This window comes from Pipistrellus hanaki, assembly GCF_964339955.1.
Source record: "Pipistrellus hanaki genome assembly, chromosome: 13".
In the NCBI taxonomy this organism is placed as follows: domain Eukaryota; kingdom Metazoa; phylum Chordata; class Mammalia; order Chiroptera; family Vespertilionidae; genus Pipistrellus; species Pipistrellus hanaki.
This window is the reverse complement of record NC_140515.1, coordinates 44758481-44781034: the sequence shown is the minus strand read 5'-3', so window position 1 is coordinate 44781034 and position 22554 is coordinate 44758481. Positions and strand designations below refer to the sequence as shown.

Below are 22554 nucleotides of genomic sequence, written 5' to 3'. Positions count from 1 at the left end.
ACGTAGGGAATTTGAGTTTGGGGTCCTTGTCTCATATAATGATTAGAATCAGGCTCACCAAACTTTGCCTTCTTGGAACCAGAGAGAAACTGGAATCATAGGGTGCCTTAGTAATTAAAATTACTAAGCACCTATCATTGAAATTTAAGGAATATGGCATGACCTACAAAAGTGAGGAATTTAACATTTTGTAAACCATGTGTAGTATTTATTCTCAGCTATATCAGTGTATACTAAATACATAGGTTACTATTTTATGTAAGTTTCTTTTGCCCACTCTTTACCATAATCTTCAGTAGGCTAATGGCAAGGAACTTAATTTGAAAGTTTTTGGGACCTTTGGCAGCTAGCCAGGTTCAGCCATTGTAAATTTGTAACCTGATCAAAATTCATATTTCTTGGGTAGTTTTGAGAACTACAAAAATTATGTTGATTAACTTACAGAATTAGGAGATATTTATATTTCTGGATTGAATGTATGCAGACTGTCCTAGCTATTCTGGTGAATATGTATACCTAATTTTTGGGCTCAGTCAAAACTGCAGTTTCATATTATCCTATATAATAAAGAGCTAATATGCTAATTAGGCTGAACAGCAAAACGACCTTCTGGACGACCTTCTGGACGAAGCCAGCAGGGCTGCAAGGGCTGAGCCCCTTGCACAAATTTCGTGCATCAGGCCTCTAGTTATAAAAAGAACTAGACTGTCAGTAAATACGCTGTACTCTTAGGACTTAAAAATCAGTGAGCATGGAAAGATAGGTTTTCTTTTCAACAGCAAAATTATGTCATGTGTCCATATACATTTTAGTTTACCCCTTGGTAGGTTATTTAAATTTGATTTTTTGGTTAATTTTAGACTCTCTTTGATCAGAACAATGCTGCAAAAAAAGAAGAGTCAGAAACTGCAAACAGAAATGATTCTTCAAAGAAGTTGTCTGTTGAGAGAGTGTATCAGAAAAAGACACAACTTGAACACATTCTCCTTCGTCCTGATACATACATTGGGTCAGTGGAACCATTGACACAGGTAATTATTTTTAAATTTTATTGGAATTAGGAGATGTATTTATATCTACTCTAATAAAATATTTATGATTATATACTTTGTAAGTACATAATTTCTTGTTTCTGTGCCATAAGCAAAATAAGGAGAGGGATTTAAGAGAGGTAGAAATGTCCTCATTTCTGGCTAGAGATTAAAAAAGAAAACTAGGAGATAAAAACTATCAGAGATAGAAGTATAGAGTAAAATGGTACTATATGAACTTTAAAGAAATGTTTAAGTTCACGCATGCTGCAGTTTACAGATACTTTAAGTTCAAGAATTTATACATGCACACTAATGACTTAATGCTTACTATGGACTTGGTTTACACATTATCTTGTTTGATTTTAACAATTTTGGGAAGAAGGTACTGTTATATCTATTTTATAGATGAGGACACTGAAGGGTAAATAAAATACCTTTTTCAGATCTACAACTAGTAAAAGCTAGGATTCAAAGCTGGATCTCTTTGATATCAAAGTCATGTTGTGTTCAAATTATTTTACTCTGGGCTCCTTTTACAATAGAAAAATATATAGCTTGAAGTAAAAGTGTAAATATATTTTCATTTTCTTTCTATTTTATTTAAATACTATTTATAATAATTTGTGGTGCCTAATATTAAAGCTAAATTTTATGGATAAGATACATATACTACAAAATGAATAATTTTTCAATGTTGAGGTTTTTAAATTGATTGTAAATAGTGACATTATAACTGAAGTATATGTTATTTTGTTGTTGTTCTTGATATTTACTTTGAAGGTCTACCTTTTACAATATAAATGACAAATGGGGGTTTACCATAAAATAGATGGTAAACACTTTTTTACTTCATAAGTCCTTCTGAATTTTTCTCAACACAGTTAATGTGGGTGTATGATGAAGATGTAGGAATGAATTGCAGAGAAGTTACCTTTGTGCCAGGTTTATACAAGATCTTTGATGAAATCTTGGGTGAGTTCATGCTTAAGATTTGGTGCAGCTGTTTTTACTAATGTCATTATAATGTCCCTATATAAGGACAGACATATAGTATAAATTTTAAAGGCAAATCTTCTTTATGCTGAATATATTGATAAATATTCTTCAGAAAATTTAAATAACTTGCTGTAATATCTGCTTATCATATTTTTTGTGTTTTAATCGTTCATTTATAAAATGGATGTGTTATATTTAATTAGTAATGCCAAAGTTGGTCTGTGGTCCTGTATTTGTAATAATCTGGGAGTTGCTTAAATCCCAGTCATCTGGGGGCATATTAAAAATAGAGATTATGAGATTGAGGTGAAAAGTTTTTCACCAACAAATTCAGTATTTCTGTTGGGCAGTAAAGTTTAACAACCTTTGTTCTGAATTATCTCTTTTCTTTCCAAATCACGTCATTAATTAAATCACAGTGAAGTGCGTAGTCTAATTGACTCCTAGGGGATGCTTGTACTTGGGATATGTTTTTAGGCAAGGACTTTGTAGAGACTGTGCTTTGCCTCCTTATCAGTGCCACTTGAAATTTCCTAGAAGCAGAGTTGCCTGGGTCTGAGCTTCTTCCAGAGGGTCTTTGGGAAAAGGATAGGGGAGTAAAACCGGTTTCTTAAGTTTTGTTTCTTTTACTATTGCCTCCCAATTCTACACCCAGTTTTACTTTTAGGTATTTATTGGGAACACTAGAGGCCTGATGCACGAAGATTCGTGCAAGAATGGGCCTTCCTTCCCCTGGCTGCCGGCACCACTTTAGCTCCAGCCAGAACTGCCTTTCTGCCTTCCCATGCTGTCCGGAGTCCCGGAGTGGCACAGAATGCCTGCATTGTCGCCATGGTGACAATGCAAGTTTCCTACCCACCCCTGGTCTCTGGTGCCTGTGTATGCAAATTAACCTGCCATCTTTGTTGGGTTAATTTGCATACACACAGTCAATTTGCGTATCACTATTTTATTAGTGTGGATATTCCTTCTATAATTGAAGTTTAATTTGACAGCCAGCTTGTGTTCAAATTTACTGAAGCAGTGGTTAATGTATACAAGTATATTATTATTAATTACAGTGCATAGGATTTAGAGATTTCTGAGGATGCTAAAGAGTTTGCCCTTGTAATCAGAAAACAACTGATTAATTTTAGCTCAATCTGTGTATAAAATCACTAGTTTATTGAAGATTAAGAGAAAGCAGTTATTTGTTACCAAGATAAAATATAATTAAATCCAATTTTATGCTTTTAGATCTGGAGTAGGGGATTGTAAATTGCAGATGTTTGCCCTTATTTAATTTGTTTTTATATATTACAAAATTGTCCCCCTTGTTTTATGATAGAAGACATGACAGTAATTTTGGTATGCTATAAAATTTAACTATTGTTTAGAAAATAAGGTTTTGTATTAGATATTATCAGTAATTATTTTAATTAAATATTGCCATATGTAAACGTTTATATTAAGTTCTGATGCACATGCAGTTGTGTCCACGTATTTATTTGTATACTGTATATTTCATTACTCATTGAATATTTAATTTTGTAGTTAATGCAGCTGACAATAAACAGAGGGATAAGAACATGACCTGTATTAAAGTTTCTATTGATCCGTAAGTATATTTCAAGTTTAATTTTTATGCTAAGTTGTTTTATTCAGATAGTCCTCAACTTACTATGTATTAATGTTCCTCAAGGAATAATGTATGCAATTAGTATTCCTTAGTTTCCCTATTGCTTGAGACCTTGCTATTTTTTCTTTTTCTTTTTAGCTAGAATGTTTTACTCTTATAGTTTCTTCTCTCATTTATGATTTTTCCCCCAAAGCACTTTCTTATGTGAGCTCTTGGAGACCATTTTTCTTCTTCCTTGATGCTGTGGTTGCTGTTTCAGCTGCTGGAATAATTACTCTTTTCTTAACTTTGCTTTGATACTCAATGCTTGGGCTATTGCCAGTATTATTCCAGTTATAGTATAAATTAAATTTACTTTTCATGACCTGCATTTGGATTTTATTATTATTTATAATATCATTTGTAAATTAGGAACTGCTGGTATTATAAAATATATGCCAGTTGTTCAGCTAATTAGATCTCACCATGGTGGTATTGTTTTTGAGGACTGAGGGAGAATGAAAATGAAATTTTTTGAGATTCTATATTTTTTAAAAATCCTCACGAGAGGATATATGTTTTTTAAATTTTAGAGAGAGAAGGAGGAAGAGAAAAAGAGAGAAACATTGAGGTGAGAAACAGAAATTGGTTGCTTTTCTTTTTCTTTTTTTAATGTGTTTATTGATTTCAGAGAGGAAGGAAGAGGAAGAGAGAAATAGAAACATCAATGATGAGAGAGAATCACTTCTCAGCTGCCTTCTGCACGCCCCCGTGGGGATTGAGACCGAAACCTGGACATGTGCCCTGACTGGGTATTGAACCCAGGACCCTTCAATCTGTAGGCTGAATCTTTAGCCACTGATCCATACCAGCCAGGGTTTGGTTGCTTTTCATAAGTACCCTGACGGGATCAAACTACAACCCAGATATGTGCCTTCACTGGGAATCAAATCGGCAATCTTTTGGTGCATGTGATGGTGCTCTAACCAACTAAATGAGTGACTCTGTCAGGCTTTTTTAAAAATTTATTTTCTCTGCTGTTAATTAAAATATACACTGAATGGCCAGATTATGATGATCTCTGAATGCATAATAACCTTGCCACTCAGAGTGTATCCTATATAGTAAAAGGCTAATATGCAAATTGCCCCCTCGACCAGAGTTCGACCAGCAGGCAGGCTGGCCAACTGCCCATGTCCCCTCCCCTGCCCAGGCTGGCCGGATCTCATCCATGCATGAATTCATGCACCGGGCCTCTAATAACACACACACACACACACACACACACACACACACACACACACTGAGTGGCCAGATTATTATGCGTTCAGAGATCATAATAATCTGGCCACTTAGTGTATATATACACATATTTAAAGTTAATGGTAGACCAGCATTTTGGGAACATTGCTGATCCTTATATTTCCTGATTTTTATTTCATTTTGTGAATTTTAATTCTTTTGTGAATTTTATTCTACAAAGGCATTCCTTATTTATTACAGCATTAATCTTATTATTAAAATGAATTTTACTTAAGAGATATAATTTTTGATTTAATTAAATTTCTAATTTAGGAAGTCATTTTAAAGCAGAACTGGAATTGGGAAATAAACTGTTATGCTGTTTATTCCACTGACACAGTTTTCTCTGCTGTCCTTTTTTGGCATCCTTTCACTTCTATTCTTTTTTAACTTTTTTGTATAGAAGATTTTAATTTTTCTTTGTGCATGTGTATACATGAATTCTTTGTAAAGGAGAGGTGACTTTTGGTAGTTAAAGGTTAAATGTAGAGAATATACAGCACAGTTTAGCTCTTATTCCTTTCTTATAGTACTCTGTGATATGGACATACAATTTAAGTAAATAGCCATGGTTTTAAAAGGCATAGAAATATAAAAGGTTTAGCAAGAGATGTTTGGAATTTAGACAGGTCTTTTAGAAAGCTAGAGAATTTGAAGCAACTTCATACATGAGTTCCTTAAAAGTTATTAAATAATATAACATAATGGTTAGTATTGAGACAACTTATTTGCTGGCATCTATCTAATTAAAAACAAATATGGAAAGCACATGAACCAGAGTTCTATCTATTCCTCTAGCTTAAGTATTCTTTTTTATTTAGAGTTGAAACTCTTAAAAACGGTTGCTTTAAAAAACAACAACACACATACTAACTTTTTATTGTAAGAGCTTTACTGCTTTTATTATTTTCTGGAAGTTGAGAAGAGCTTCTTTTCCTGAGAAATTTTGCACTTTTACTTGCAGATGTTAGTGATCCTAATTAAAGTTATAACTTTAGGGATACAAATGTGTGTCCTCAGTAAGTATTTTCTGGAAAGATGAGTGAGTGTCCTTCAATTAGTAATGACTGATGTTTTGCTCATAATCAGGTTTATTCTGTATTACTTTTTTTTTTGGTTAATCTCATTTGAGGATATTTTTCCATTGATTTTTAGAGAGAGGGGAAAGGAAGGGGAGAGATAGAGAGAAATTCGATGTGAGAGAGACACATCAATCAGTTGCCTTCCGGGGCCTTGACCAGGGCCTGGGATCTATCCTGCAACAGAGGTATGTGCCCTTGATTGCAATCGAACCTGGGACTCTTCAGTCTATGGCCGATGCCCTATCCACTGAGCCAAACTGGCTAGGGCTATTCAGTATTACTTTACTTTTGATGGAAATAAATGTCTTTAAACTATTTAAGCACTAAACTCTGCTTGTTTATTTACAGTGAATCTAACATTATAAGCATTTGGAATAATGGGAAAGGCATTCCAGTAGTAGAACATAAAGTAGAGAAGGTTTATGTTCCTGCATTAATTTTTGGACAGCTTTTAACATCCAGTAACTATGACGATGATGAGAAAAAAGTAACAGGTAAAGAAAGTCTAAATGGCTGGTTAGATCATTTGTTAAAAAATATTGCTCTCAACATAAAACTCTTATTATTTCTATACAAAATATTACAGAAGAGAAAACCTGTGTAATTTTATTGTGAGAAAAATTCTTTTCAGAATTAATATCTATGAAAAACTATCCTGTATAAGTACTGTCTTGATTATACCCTACAGATATTTTGAAAGCTTGATTTATAGTACATTGATTTATGTTAGAACTCCTGGAACTCTAACCAGGATGACAGATTGAGTTTTGAATTACTGATGAAAGTAAAATGTGTGATTCCTATATATCTGAGCTTGGTATTTCATAAACACTATGTCTTTTGATATCAGTTAAATTATTTTTAAACTGTTGTCTTTAAGAAAGTTAAGATTGAAAATCTAGACTCTGTCAATAGAGTTTGCTTTGATCAACCAAATATCTTATTATATTAACCAAGAAGGTTGATAGTGTTTTCTTTTGTGTTTTTAAAAACCAAAGATGAAAAATTTGTAATAGAGAAGTGACTTCGATAGAAAGTTTAAATTTCATACTTGTATATTTACTGGATTATAGGAGATACCAAGCTTAATTTAAAAAAGAATGATGAAGATAATGAATGTACAAAATATATATTTTAATTATATATACGCTAAATTTTACTTATAATTTTCTTCAAATGAAAAAGTTTGTATTCTGAAATATTCAGTTGATGATAGTTAAGGTAGTGCAGTAATTAAAACTTACTGCAACAGACCTGTTGTATGGTAGTAGGTAAGTTAAAGTTCTTCAACATCATTTTCTTTAAACCTTTCAATTGTTCTTACAGGTGGTCGAAATGGTTATGGTGCAAAACTTTGTAATATTTTCAGTACAAAGTTTACAGTAGAAACTGCTTGCAAAGAATACAAACATAGTTTTAAACAGGTATGATAAATATGTATCTAATTGCTTTTTAAAAATAATCATGCTTTGTTGCTTTGCTAAGATAATACCTTAGTTAAATTGCAATCCCTCTCTCTCTCTCTCTCTCTCTCTTTCTCTCTCTCTCTCTTTAGAGTTAAGTATGTCATCATAATATAAAAGACTTTAGAATGTCAGGAGATTTTAGATAAGCCTGTCTTTCTCCTATTCCCTTAAAATAAAATGCTTTAACAGACTTTTCTTTGAACCTCATTAATAGCTTTAGTGAAAATACTCTGAACCTCAAAGATAATTGAAATGTATCCACTTTGGATGTTTGAAAACTTCCTCATCTATAATAATAAAAGCATAATATGCTAATTAGACTGGATTTCCTTCCGGAAGACCTTCCGGATGAAGCTGGGGCTGAGAGGGAAGCCCGGGTCCAGGGTGCCTGAGGGAAGCTGGTGCAGGCAGCGGGGAAAGGAAAGCCTACTCTTGCATGGATTTTGTGCATTGGGCCTCTAATTGATTCATGAAATTCATATTTTAAAACTTTATTTTATTTTACTCTTGTATGCCTTAAAAATAGAGTGAAATTTTACATAAGGTGAAATAATTTTCTCAGTGAAGCATAATACCTACTTATTTTTGTAAAATTCTATATAATCATGATGGAAACTTAGGATATTTTGTTAACAATGTATCATGTTGTACAATTTATTTTCTAATTTTCAACATGAGATTGTTGAAATAATATTTTAAAATTTTTAATATTTAATACCAGGCTCAAGGATTTGTTAGGTTTGTTGTTTGGCTGAAAAATGTATATAGTTGTGGGAAATGTATTTCATGAGCTGAGTCTTTATGTATTATAACATATAGAAGCATTATAGAAATATCTGAATATATTTTCTTTTAAAGACATGGATGAATAATATGATGAAGACTTCTGAAGCCAAAATCAAACATTTTGATGGTGAAGATTACACATGCATAACATTCCAACCAGATCTGTCCAAATTTAAGATGGAAAAACTTGACAAGGATATTGTGGCCCTCATGACCAGAAGAGCTTATGATTTGGCTGGTTCATGCAAAGGGGTCAAGGTCATGTTTAATGGAAAGAAATTGCCTGTAAGTATCTTCTAAAATAGTTAATGTTTTGCTATTTTGTAGGCATTGTTAGATGTTTTAAAATCTAATATCATGACCTTTTTCTTTTAATGTATATTTCAGTGATTCAGTTTAAAGTGATTATTGATATATTTGGATTAAAACATCTTGCTAGCCGTTTTCTATTCATTGTATTTTTTCTTTGTTTCTTATTTCCTTTTACTCAACTTTCACTGGTTTTAATTGAGCATTTTTTAATGATTCCATTTTATCACCACTGTTTAGCTACTCCTCTTTTTAATACTTTTTTAGTGTTTGCCCTAGGTTTTATAATTTCATTTGTAAATACTTTGAATCTACCCTCAAATAATTGATCACTAATGTGTAGTGAAAGGACTTTATAACAGTCTATCTTCAGAATCTTCCTCCCATTTCTTATGTCATTATCATCATGCATTTTATTTTTACACATGCTATAAACACCAGAAGAAGAATGACAATGAGGCAGAAGAAACATTTGAGGAAATGATTGCAGAAATTTTTCATAGTGGCATTGTTGTTAATGCTTTAAGCATTCACTTATCTCTTAGAGAAATTAAAAATACAATACCTACATTCACTCCATTTCCAATGCTCTTAATTTCTTGATGTAGATTTAAGTTTCTTATTTTAATCACATTCCTTTTGTCTGGAGATCTTCCTTTAACATTTTTGTAGGGCATTTTTGCTGGTAATAAATTCTCTCAGTTTGTTTGTCTGAGAGTCTTTGTTTCCCTTCACTTTCAAAGACAATAGAAATTTCACTGGATACAGAATTTTGGGTTGACATTTCTTTTTCTTTCAATACTTAAAGATGTCATTGTTGTCTTCTTGCTTGCATGGTTTCTGATGAGAAGTCTGCTGTAGTTCATATCCTTCTTCCTCTGTTGGTAAGGTGTTTCATTTTCCTCTGGCTGCCTTGAAGATTTTCTCTTTGTTTTCTTTGAGTATGATATGCTTAGGTGTGTTTATGGGTTTTTGTGTGTGTGTATGTGTTTGCACTTATTCCGTTTGGTGTTTATTGTCTGTTACTGATTTTGGAAAATTTTGGCCATTATTTCTTCCAATATTTCTTTTGTGCTGTTTTTTCTTTTTCTTTTGGTATTTCATTTATGCACATGTTATACTATTTGGTATTGTTCTAAGCTCTTGGATGTTTTGCTATGCTTTCTTCATTCTTTTTCTTTGTGTTCCAGTTTGTTTAAGTTATATTGCCTATTTTTTTTTTTTTTTAGATGAAATGATATTTTAGTTATTTTTTGCCCTACTTTTAATTTTAATGATTTTTTGCCTTTATCGTGTCAAGTTTATGACGAGCCTGCTGAAGGCATTCTTTATGTCTTCTGTTTTTGATTCCTGGCTTTTCCATTTTTTTTTTTTTTTTTTTTTTTTTTTTTTTTTTTTTAATTTATTTATTTATTTATTTATTTATTTTTTACATATTTTCTTGATTTTTTTTTTTTTTTATTGCCCCCCTCCCTCCCTCCCACACATCCCCTCCCTCCCCATAGTTTTATGTCCATTGGTTGTACTTATATGCATTTATACAAGTCCTTCGGTTGATCTATTATCTCCCCCTGATATCCCTACCCTCCCCACTGGCTTTTCCATTTGATACTTTCTTACAGTATCCATCTCTCTGCTAAAGTTGCATGTTGCCTACCTTCTCCATTAGAGCTTTAACATATGAATCCATAGTTATTTTAAATGCTCTATCAGGTATTCTGTGATATAATCTGAGTTTGATTCTGGTGATTGCTTTATCTTTTCAGACTATTTTTTCTTGCCTTTTGTCATGCCTTGTAAGTTTTTGTAGAAAAACAGCTATGTTGTATAGTGTAGTAGATATGGAGTAAATAAGTTTTAGTATGAGGATTTATGTTAATTTATACAGGAAGTGGGATGTGTTTGCAGTTTGTTGTTGTAGTTACTGGTGTTGAGATTTGTTGCTATGAGCAACAGAGACTTCAAATTCTTCCTTGTTCTTGTCTTTTCAATTTGATTTGGGCCTTCCCTTTGAGCTGCCCCTCAAAGAGGCTATGTCTCTTGTAGCTCTTCCAGCCGAAATCCACTATTATTATTGGAGGCCTGTTAGCATGGTAGTAGGTTATGTCTGATAAAGTTTCAGACTTTGAAGTACACAATGGGCCTGTGTTTAGTCTTTACAAATATTTCTATTCCTCTTCTAGAGGCAGAGATTTTTCCTTTGCCCTCTGTTCTTTTCCCTAGTTTCAGAAGGTATCTGCCAGTATTCTCATTCAGTACTCTTGAGACTTCCTGCCCTGCAGAATGCCTTTAAAAAATACTTAAATGATTTAGGGGTGGGATGGAGCAAGGCAGGGTAGAATGACTTCATTCCAGCTACTTGCCAAAGCTCTCTAGCAATATCCTTCCCCTGGCAAATTAAGGTTTTTATTGGTAAGGGAAATGGTCTGGGTGGAATTCCCAGTGGCTCCTGCTTTCCTCTCCTAGCTAGCACCATTGGGGGAACTTTTTTTTAGATTCTCTCTTCCCTGTGAGAATTTGTGGGGGTTCCTGGAGGAAAAGCCTGCAAAAGAATAGGAACCCCTTGTAACTATAGCCCTCAGGAGATTCACACATACATACTAGTCCACACTCTTCCTATAGCAATTTGTCAAAATTTCTTGTTTAATGTTCCTGGCTTATATGACATTAAGCGGCATCTGCCCCAGTTCTTAGGTTCTATATCTATAGACTCCTGACTCTCTCCAAGCTCAGGATGGCCAGATGGTCTGTGATCTCAATTTTTTGAGGGTTCATAAAATATCAATTTGTTTGACCAACTCTTTATAAGGGTGGAAGCTTATTTTTTTCTTTTTTCCAGCTCTCTTCCATGTCTGAACTCTAAGTGGAAGTCTACTTTGCTGTTTTAAAAAACTTAAACTTTTGAAAGATTTTATAATAATTTATCAGTTCAGCTATCTACTCATAACCTTTCTTTATCAAGTACCTACATAGGGAATCAACTGCTTTTTTAGAGGGTAGGGATTAAGGAATAGAATAGGGGAAAGTCATGAAAGTTTGGATCTGCCAAATAAACTGTTGTGAATTAAGGGAAATGAAAATTTGAGAGTACCTGATGACATTCACCTAGTTGAGCTGCCAATATTAGATTGTTTATTGTTATTGTTTTTCAAATTAATAGGTAAATGGATTTCGCAGTTATGTAGATCTTTATGTGAAAGACAAATTGGATGAAACTGGAGTGGCCTTGAAAGTTATTCATGAACTTGCAAATGAAAGATGGGATGTTTGTCTTACATTGAGTGAAAAAGGATTCCAGCAAATAAGCTTTGTAAATAGCATTGCAACAACAAAAGTAAGTATGTTAATTATCTTTTATTTCTAAGTAAGTGGTAGATCAATGCTTCATTAAAAACAACAAGATCAACAACAACAACAACAGCAAAAAACCACCCCGAATCTACTTTGGTGAAATAAAAATTGACTTACGAAAATGTAAGTTTATTTTCTGCAAAATCGCTGCCTTATAATTTAACATCCATTGAGAAATAAGTTTATACTATTAATGTTTAAAGTTGACTACATTTATATCTTATGAAATTTACAATGATAAATCCTTATTCTGTGTTCTGAGTTTAAAATATAGGAGAAAGACAAATAGATGAATATGTTTAGGATGGTCATTCTATGGAGTGTAAACGCTCTTTAGTTTTGTTTTTGTTTTTTTTAACTTCAGAAATCAATGAAATTCTTCCTCTTTAAAAGCATTTATCCATGGCCATAATAAAGTATTATTATGCAATATAAGTAAGCCTCTATCCCTAGAATAATCTAAAGCACTATTTTATCACTTTGTTATTCTTCTTCAAGTTTTAACATTTTTAATATTCAATTTTTTTAATAATCTAGTATCACTTTCTCTAGTCAACAGAAATCCTGCATCCATTATGATTGCATTTTATTGCATGTAATAGAAACCTAATGTAAACATGTAAAAGTATTATTTTTCCTCTCATATCTAAGAACGAGGGGTAGGCAGTCTTAGTTCAGTACTGTGACTCTATAGTGTCATTAGGTACCTGTGCTCTCCCTAGCTTTCTTTCCTGCCACCTTTAGCATATGGCCTTTATTCTCATGCCTTTTAAGCTGACTGCCACACTTCCATGCATTTCTAAGTTTTAGTGAGAGAGAATTGGGTTGGGAAAATGCATATACCTACTAAATTTCTTCCTTTTTACTAGAGATACAATAGTTTTTCTGGAAGCCCCACCCAGTAGACCTCTCCTAACATCTTTGGCTAGAACTGTGTCATGTGGGTACTTCTAGCTGCAAGGGAGTCCAGATTGGAGAATCTTTGTAATTGGGTATGTTGCCAGTTAAAAACAAATTTGGATTTGTCAATAAAGTAAAAGGGGAGAATGGATATTCCATGAACAACTGGTAATGCTTGCCACAGCCCCTAAGTTTAACTATTGTGTCATTTATCACCCCCATGCCAGTATTCATTCTCACTTCCATGTCAGTTTTTTTTTTTTTTTAATTTTCGCTTTGTATAAAATAGGCTAATTGATTCTATGGCCAAAGAGATCTTATTTTTTAAATCCCAACTCTGCTATTCTGATACTCATATTACTCCTCTAGAAAAATGGTTTAGTAATACTGACTTCACAAAGTTGTTATAAAGATTAAACTCTCATTTTAGGAAAAAATGAATACATATGTATTTTGCTACCTTACTATAGAAGATTTTGTATTTTTATTTTCTTTTTAGGGTGGACGGCATGTGGATTATGTAGTAGATCAAGTTGTTGGTAAACTGATTGAAGTAGTCAAGAAAAAGAACAAAGCTGGTGTATCAGTGAAACCATTTCAAGTAAGTGATGCTGTAGTATTCTCTTGAATTATTAAATAGTACCAGATCTGATGTTGACTTTTTTTTTTGGATTTTTTTTCAAAAGGTAAAAAACCACATATGGGTTTTTATTAATTGCCTTATCGAGAACCCAACTTTTGATTCTCAAACTAAGGAAAACATGACTTTGCAACCCAAAAGTTTTGGATCCAAATGCCAACTGTCAGAAAAATTTTTCAAAGCAGTGAGTAAAACTTTATTATTTTTCAGTGTGTTTTTTTGAAAGTTAAGTGGTTTTCTTTATTCTAATTGTGATTAGTTTCTTAAATTAAGTAGGTATAGGCATATTTATACTACAAACTAATACACTTAATTCTGCAAACTTCAAAGGATAAACTTTATTTTGTTAAACAATTGATTATTTTGCCAAGAATTAAATAGGTAATTTTGTAACTAATTGTATTTATAGCTTTGCTTTGGTCATTATGAAGCTAGATATTCCCCCATCAGGTGTTCAGGTCCTGTTAGGACTTTTGATTTCAACCTTTTTATTCATTTCAACTTTATGTTTAGATATTTGCCATTGTGTAGTTTCTTTTTTTGTTTTTTAATTATGGTAACACATGTATAATAGAATTTTTTATATTCTACATATTTTAAAATTTTACTTTATTTTGCACATAATTATTTAGGCTGCTTTAACCTTTCTGATACAAGGTGAGAATATAAATAAATAATGAATCTTAGATTTATAACCAAGATTTGCAACTGCTAATAGCTTCTTATAATCTTTTGTTTATATGTAAGATTTGCCTCAGTTCCCTTATTCAGCAGTACCCTCAAAAACATATTAATGAACATATATAAAGGACTGCACTAAAAATGTAAAGATGAATAAATGCTAGCCCCTCTTTGGAAATTCATAATTTGGTGTAGGAATAAATGTGATAGTGGTAACATACTTGTCAAATTCCATTATCAGAATTTTGAAGGTAGGTTCTCACAAATAAAAACAAATTTAGGTTGTAGCTTAAAGCCTATGAAAATAGCACTTTTAATTCTGTTCATAATCGACCCAAAATACAAATGACCTTATGTTAATGTTTTCCCAAATTTATGCTTTCATAAGAGTTCTCATTATGAACTGATTTGATTTTAGATTTTCTACTTTTTCATTTTTGGAAGATTAAGTTTAAATTTGGCAATATACTTCACCTCTTTTATATTTCAAACATTCCAAAAAACTCTTCTGTACACCTAAAATTAAACTATCAGGATGATGAAAAATAAATAACTCCACTTGGAGCTTCTTCACTTTATTTTCTTTTTGGTAAACATGTGGCCACATGTTGATTAACTGCTGAGTGACACACTATTTACAATGTTGAAATGCTCATTATCAAACTTTTTAAAGAATAAGAACTATTCATAGGTTCTTGAATTTATCCTGATGTTTTCTTCATGTTAGTATTTTTTTATTTGTCATAGTGAATTCAAGATTCACATTTTTGTATTGACAGATATCAAAAATGTCAGTGAATAGAATTTACAAGCTGGTAAATTCCAAGGGGAATCAGCTTAACTGTGTTAATTTTAGCAAAATTAACTTGTGAGAAAAGCTACATATATTTCTCATGGAGTTTATTAGACTATAATTTTTCATATCTGGTAAAATCTTTTCTTCATGTTTTTATATTTCAGTATAGTAACTATCAGTTAGTTTTACTGCAGTTAGAATAAAATTTACTAGTGAATATTATTGTCATAATTGTTATTGTTTTGCCCTATACCTACATAGGTAACAAGTATTACGTTCATTTTAGGTAAGTGTATAAACTTCTGGCTTGTTTGTATATCATTCATTATTCTTTCATTTTTAGGCCTCTAATTGTGGTATTGTAGAAAGTATCCTGAACTGGGTGAAATTTAAGGCTCAGACTCAGCTGAACAAGAAGTGTTCATCAGTAAAATATAGTAAAATCAAAGGTATTCCTAAACTGGATGATGCAAACGATGCTGGTAAGAATTAGATTTTTTAAAAAATATTTAAGTTTTTACTTATCCAGTTATAGAATTTTTTCATTTTCCACATACAGTTAGACAATAGGAATTTATGTTCAGAGTATAATTTCACTTTATTAAAATTGCTACATGCACCACATATTACTAATTTTCAGGGGATAGGAATTCAATAAAGTATACAATATTTTAATTATTCTAAACATGACATAAGATGACTGTTACAGTCTTTCACTATCATCATGCTATTATTAATTTTTCTGGCTTCATTTTTCTCATTGGTAAAGATGAGGAATGTGGAGTATATGTCTTTCTAAATTTCTCTCAGGTGGCAAACATTCCCTGGAGTGCACACTCATACTAACAGAAGGAGACTCTGCGAAATCACTGGCTGTGTCTGGACTAGGTGTGATTGGACGAGACAGATATGGAGTCTTTCCACTCAGGGGAAAAATTCTTAACGTACGGGAAGCTTCTCATAAACAGGTATATGTTTGCATATACTTACAAACACACATATGACATTTTCATACTTAACTAAAATTGTTGAATTTTTAAATGTAAAATATTTTCAACCCCTTTCTGTATAGATCATGGAAAATGCGGAAATAAACAATATTATTAAAATAGTTGGTCTACAATACAAGAAAAGTTATGATGATGCAGAATCTCTGAAAACTTTACGCTATGGAAAGATTATGATTATGACTGATCAGGTTAGTTTAAAATTTGCTATATATTTAAAACTCCAACTTTTTTCAGATTGTCCTTTCAATATTTGTTTTATGAGACTTGCTCAAGATAGTACAAGTGAAAGTGATTGTACATCAACTGGGAAGAAAACATTGTTTAATGTCACTGTTTGTATGAAGCACATTTTACATTGTCTAATTTATGGGAAACCATTTTTTTTAGTTAGTTATTATAAAAATGTTGTAAAATATAATAAATGTGAGAAGAGTAGAACACACTGTAGTATTAAGGGATTGAAGCATACTTGTTAAGTAGGAAGGAAATAAAATAAAGGTTAATCACTAGGATAATGGTTAATATTTTAACCACCACGCCTCTAGTTAATATTTTTATTAACCATTATCCTAGTGATGCCTAATTTTTGATGCACAAAAACTAGGATGATTGATAGTAAAATGGCAGTAGTTGGGGAAGAACTAGAAAATTGAAAAGTATGAAATTTATATGCATCCAACTGCTTTTCTCTTAATATCCTCTAATGAAAAGCATTTGTAGAGAAAAATCTTTAACTAAACAAGCTGCTTATAGTGTTAAGCAGTTATTATGTCAAAAGAAGACATGTTCTCCATGGACATTGCCTAGTTAAGTTGCATTATAACCATGTTGATTGTATTTCCATTCTTAAGTCAGTCTTGTAGTGAAATCTGGTTAAACTATTTCAATAGAATTTTGCCTCTTTGCTACATTCAGACATTTTAAACTTTGATAATATAAGTAATTATATTTCATAAAACTATTATAGCTTCCTTTACTAATATTTATTTAGGATCAAGATGGTTCTCACATAAAAGGCCTGCTTATTAATTTCATCCACCACAATTGGCCATCACTTCTGAAGCACGGTTTTCTTGAAGAGTTCATTACTCCAATTGTAAAGGTACTATTTACAGAAACATGTTTTTATACTGTTTGCTTAAAGGGTAGCAGAAAAACTAATTTTTTTTTTTTTATTAATTTAAGGCAAGCAAAAATAAGCAAGAACTTTCCTTCTACAGTATTCCTGAATTTGATGAGTGGAAAAAACACATAGAAAACCAGAAAGCCTGGAAAATAAAATACTACAAAGGTTTGTATTTTAAAATATTTAAATTAAAAAAAAATAACTAGTGATATAAATATATATTACTAAAGTATTACAAAATATTTTGGAAGTTTGTCTTTTCTAGACTTTAAAAATACCTGTTGCTGATTTTTAAATAATTGTTATGGAAAATTTTATAAAGTATAAAGTACATTTAACATCTACTCTCAGCAGTTTTCAAGTATACAGTATAGCACTATACTATATAATAAAAGGCTAATATGAAAATTGTCCTCTTGGGAGTTTGGGAATTTGACCGCTTGCTATGATGTATGCTGACCATCAGGGGGTGGCGCGGAACGAAGGAAGGCCCCGGTCAGTCCTGATTGCCTGCCAGGCCTAGGGACCCTTCCCTTGTACAAATTTCATGCACCACGCCTCTAGTTAATAATAGGCACCATGATGTTCATTAGATCCCCAGAATTTAACATCTTATAACTGCAAGTTTGTATTCTTTGATAGACATTTCATTTTTCCCCACATCCCAAACCTCTGGCAACCACAATCTCTTCCCTCTTTGAATTCAACTTTTTTGGTTTGCACATTTAAGTGATATCATGCAGTATTTGTCTTTGTCTCTCTTATTTTCATTTTTCATTTTTTAAATTGTGCAGGGTTGGGTACCAGTACAGCTAAAGAAGCAAAGGAATATTTTGCTGATATGGAAAGGCATCGTATCTTGTTTAGATATGCTGGGCCTGAGGACGATGCTGCCATTACATTGGTAATAAAGCAAATTTTAAAAAGTCTGCTCTCATATCTATCCCCTACCTCCTATACCTTTCTTCCCAGTCTGGGTTTTCTACAATAAGTCTCTTGAATTCTAATGCCCAAACTTGTCAATTTTAGTGTTTCTCTCTTGCACCCATGCCCCTGATTATGCTCTGTTTTCAGAGTTCTTTCATTGAAAAAACCATGTTCAAGTATATTTTTTATTAAAAGCATATTGGAAAAACCAAATTTCTCAGAAATTAATGTTTTTTTGCCTTTATAACTTTTAATTTTATAATGAAATTATTTTGTAATATGTGAAATAATTTCCTGGAATCTTTCAGGCATTCAGTAAAAAGAAGATTGATGACAGAAAAGAATGGTTAACAAATTTTATGGAAGATCGGAGACAGCGTAGGTTACATGGATTACCAGAGGTTAGTCATATGGAGTGGTGATCTGGGGGAAGAAAGAGACTAAAACTGATATAGTTATAATGATAATATTGCTATATAACTTTTTTCCTTAGCAATTTTTATATGGCACAGCAACAAAACATTTGACATACAATGATTTCATCAACAAGGAATTGATTCTTTTCTCAAACTCAGACAATGAAAGGTCTATACCATCTCTTGTTGATGGTAAGTAGCTGTCATTCAATTTTTTTTCTCATTTTTATATATCATTGAGTAGCTTAATTTCATATGCTTTAAGTCATCCCAATAATAAATCTTAAAATCTATAAATTGTTTTAGAAATATTTTCATAGGACTGAAATATTTTATATTTCTTAATTTGAATCTTTTAAAATCCCTTTTGAATTTTTCAGGAAAATTAACTTACAGCAAATTTTAAAAGCCCTTGACCCAAGTTGATTGCAGGCTTCCTAAAATAAATAGTAAAATGGGATTTTGATAAGTTCTAAAATATTTATCAAAGACTGAATTTTAAAAACCCTTTAGAGTTCAAAACTTTAACTTATTTTACTTAATAAAATAAAAGTTTATAAAATACCTTGTGATCAGAGCACATTTTGGTCTTCTATCTAGCACTTTAAATTTTTCATTTTATAACTTTTAGCAAATTCGTTTATCTTTGTGTTCCTTGGTTTTTCAGCTAATAGCAGATGATTGTATCCATCCATCAAGTTTTAGCTTTAAGTTATATCCCTTCTATGAAGTCTTCCTTAACAATTTTAGTGTAAATTAGGTCTCAGATGCCTAAACTTTGTTAGTAATTGTGTGCCTATTATTTTATTTGTGTTACTTTTGCCTTCTCAATTAGATTATAAAATTCTGAAGGAAAGGGGCCATGTTTATCATCCTCTTGTTTCAACAATGCTTTGGGCCCACGATGATGATGATGCTAGCTAGCATATACTGAAAATTTATTACTGTGCTCATTGGTCTAGAACAAGAAGAATGATAAGGAAGCAGAGTGCTTTGCTTGCATTATCTCAATGTAATCCTTATGATCACCCTATTAGGAAGGTAATTATTTCTAATACACTGATGAGGACACTGAGCTTACTGATTTAGTAATTTGTGCAAATGCACATGATAAATGGCCTAGTTAAGAAGAGAATCCAGATTAGTAAGATTCTAAGCCCTACATTCTTAACTACCACATACATCTCTCATTTGTAAGGGCTATCCTGATTTGGGATACTTGAATAATAGATTCAGACTTATTGATGGTTTGCTGCTCCTTTAATTACAACTGCCATTTTGGACATGTGAGTGTTTGGCATTTTCTATGAAAGAAGCTTGGTGATACTGAGCAGTTTAAGACCAAAAGATGGTCTTTCAATTGATACCTCATTTTTGGAATATATTGAAATATTAAAACATGTTAGTTTATACTCACTGTTATAGAATCTCAGTTATTTTCAGTCAGTAATTTTTCAAAAACAAACTATCTTTCCTTTTCTTTCTTGAATATTAGGACATTTTTGTCACTAAAAGAAATATTACAACTATATTTTTGGTAATATTTTTAAAAGAGAATTATTCTTTTTAAAAATAGGCTTTAAACCAGGCCAACGAAAAGTTTTATTTACCTGTTTCAAAAGGAATGACAAACGTGAAGTAAAAGTTGCCCAGTTGGCTGGATCTGTTGCTGAGATGTCTGCTTATCATCATGGAGAAGTAAGAATTAAGTTTGGAACTATGCTTACAGATTGAGAACTATGCTTATAGATGTGAAGAATGACAATGAAGCATAATGAAATATTTTTTTCTTTTATAAGGTCTTTGAAAATGTAAAAGAATTGAGTGTGGATTTTAATAAAATTAGGGAATGCCTACAGATAATCAAAGATTAGAATATTAATATTATATTCTGTTTCTATTCTATAGCAAGCATTGATGATGACTATTGTGAATTTGGCTCAGAACTTTGTGGGAAGTAACAACATTAACTTGCTTCAGCCTATTGGTCAGTTTGGAACTCGGCTACATGGTGGCAAAGATGCTGCAAGCCCTCGCTACATTTTCACAATGTTAAGGTAACAGTTTGCTGATGTAATGGTATCAAGTTCTATTTAAAGTTTATTGGAACTAACTAAATGGTTAATAGAATTGTAATTATGGAGAAGTATCATTGGGGATTCTGTTGAGGATAAATATTTTAAATTATTTGATAGTAAATAGAATGAAGTTTGTTGATATAAATTTTTATGAATTATTGGTGAAACCAGTCCTAATGAATGTAAGGATTTTTCAGACCCAACTTAACTTTTTAGGCTGAAGATGGGTTTTTGTGATTTAGACAGAGTAAGAGGAAATACTTAAAAAGTTATTTATCAATATTAAGAATTTAGGTAAGTATGAAAGTAAAATTGGGTTATCTTATTCTGTCTTTATGAGATAAAGAAATATATTTGGTAATATATTTCTCAGAGAAGTATATTTGGTAATAAGGCTAGGTCAGTTTTACTATGAAGCACATGTAATCAAAATTTTTAAAATGCATTCTTTTAAAAATATTTTATGAAATGTAGTTTTTAATTATGCATAAAATTTTATTTCCAAAAACCATGACATTTTTTTCCATATATCTTTTCCCTTTTATTAGCTCTTTAGCAAGACGGCTTTTCCCTATTGTAGATGACAACCTGCTTAAATTCCTTTATGATGACAATCAACGGGTAGAACCTGAGTGGTATATTCCTATAATCCCTATGGTTTTAATAAATGGTGCTGAGGGCATTGGTACTGGATGGGCTTGTAAATTACCCAACTACGATGCGAGGGAAATTGTAAACAATGTTAGAAGAATGCTAGATGGCTTGGATCCTCATCCCATGGTAATTATTTAGAATTTGTTGCTTATATTGTTTATTTAAAAAACAACAAAGTGTAAACTGTGAAGTACTGTCATTTTAAAATAATGGAACCATTTTTATTTTAGAACATATTATAGACAATAACTACTTTATTAGTATTCAATTTGATATGTGCTTATTGTAAAAGATACAAACTTTGGGAAAAGCCTGGTCCTAGAGATAAGATAAGGCTTATGGGGAAACACTATTGAAATATATAAATATTCATTATTCCAGGCTTTCATATCTAAAGTATATAGAGAATAATGTTTTTATGACAAAGTTATGTAACATGTTTCCAAACTACATGTTTCCAAACTACTGACCCATGCTTAATAACACCTGATGCTTTTTAATTTTGCCCTTTTCTTATACCATTCACTGTGTTTAGTTCTTCCCCACAATGCCACTCGAGAAACTTCTCAAGAAAGTGTCTATCACTTTTCCACATGATTTAAAATCATCTGGAAATTTTCTTTTTCTCATGATACTTAAATAAAGGTATTTTGTATTTTTTTTTTTTTTTTACAAAATGGTAGTGCTCATTGTAGAAAATATAAATCATCAAAGAGGAAAATGTACTTAATAAATCCACCATGTAGAAACAAACTTAATATTTTAATGTATTCCTTGCCAAGTTTTATTTCATTTTTATATTTTAAAACAAAAATTAGAGTATGTATATGATTTACTCATGTCTAAAGTATTTTAGTCCATGTATTTGACCAGTGCTTCTTGTGTATCTAATATATCTATTTATTTACCAATCTGTTTTTATCTATACACCAATTTATCTGTCTTTGAGACAGCGTGCTAAGTATTGAGAGAAAAAATTATGATTTTATCTCTGTCTTCAAAAAGATCTGTTATCAAGACAAGACATTGAGGCATGAAGTTTGCAGGGACAGAAGATAGTTGCTCAGTGTGCCAGAAGAAATGTCCTGTGCTGCATGCCCAACTTTTAAGTGATATAAGAAATATCAGTTTTAAAAAGAGGGGGAGAGAGCACTTGTAATTAGGCTGAGAAAAATGAGTAACATATAAAATAAATGAATGGGGTGTGTGGAGCTGAAATGTGTTAGGGCTGCTGGAAAGAATGAGTGAAAGTAAATATTCAAATATTCAAGCAAAATATGGAAGAAGAGTAGTGGTCTGGAAGGCAAATCATTGGAGAAAAGGTATAGTGCTAGATTGGGTCAAGACTGTGGAAGGCTTTCAAATTAATGTCCAAGCAGTTGGAAATGAAAGGGTTATTAATC

At 31.9% G+C, this 22554-nt stretch overlaps 1 protein-coding gene across 2 annotated transcripts in view; it reads left to right on the top strand.

Moving 5' to 3' along the window:
* TOP2B (DNA topoisomerase II beta) overlaps nucleotides 1-22554 on the top strand; it is a 56531-nt gene that overhangs the window by 11544 nt on the left and 22433 nt on the right. The window contains exons 2-21 of one of the 2 annotated variants that reach the window (XM_084902985.1): nucleotides 876-1031; nucleotides 1916-2006; nucleotides 3564-3627; nucleotides 6360-6505; nucleotides 7338-7435; nucleotides 8336-8548; nucleotides 11733-11906; nucleotides 13323-13424; nucleotides 13510-13647; nucleotides 15284-15422; nucleotides 15751-15908; nucleotides 16013-16138; nucleotides 16942-17052; nucleotides 17136-17241; nucleotides 17871-17980; nucleotides 18312-18404; nucleotides 18497-18611; nucleotides 19996-20117; nucleotides 20328-20476; nucleotides 21046-21277. In XM_084902985.1, the coding sequence (XP_084759111.1) occupies nucleotides 876-1031; nucleotides 1916-2006; nucleotides 3564-3627; nucleotides 6360-6505; nucleotides 7338-7435; nucleotides 8336-8548; nucleotides 11733-11906; nucleotides 13323-13424; nucleotides 13510-13647; nucleotides 15284-15422; nucleotides 15751-15908; nucleotides 16013-16138; nucleotides 16942-17052; nucleotides 17136-17241; nucleotides 17871-17980; nucleotides 18312-18404; nucleotides 18497-18611; nucleotides 19996-20117; nucleotides 20328-20476; nucleotides 21046-21277 (2643 nt within the window). Of the gene's footprint in view, nucleotides 1-860; nucleotides 1032-1915; nucleotides 2007-3563; nucleotides 3628-6359; nucleotides 6506-7337; nucleotides 7436-8335; nucleotides 8549-11732; nucleotides 11907-13322; nucleotides 13425-13509; nucleotides 13648-15283; nucleotides 15423-15750; nucleotides 15909-16012; nucleotides 16139-16941; nucleotides 17053-17135; nucleotides 17242-17870; nucleotides 17981-18311; nucleotides 18405-18496; nucleotides 18612-19995; nucleotides 20118-20327; nucleotides 20477-21045; nucleotides 21278-22554 lie in introns of both variants that reach the window. The other variant, XM_084902984.1, reaches the window with a different exon arrangement.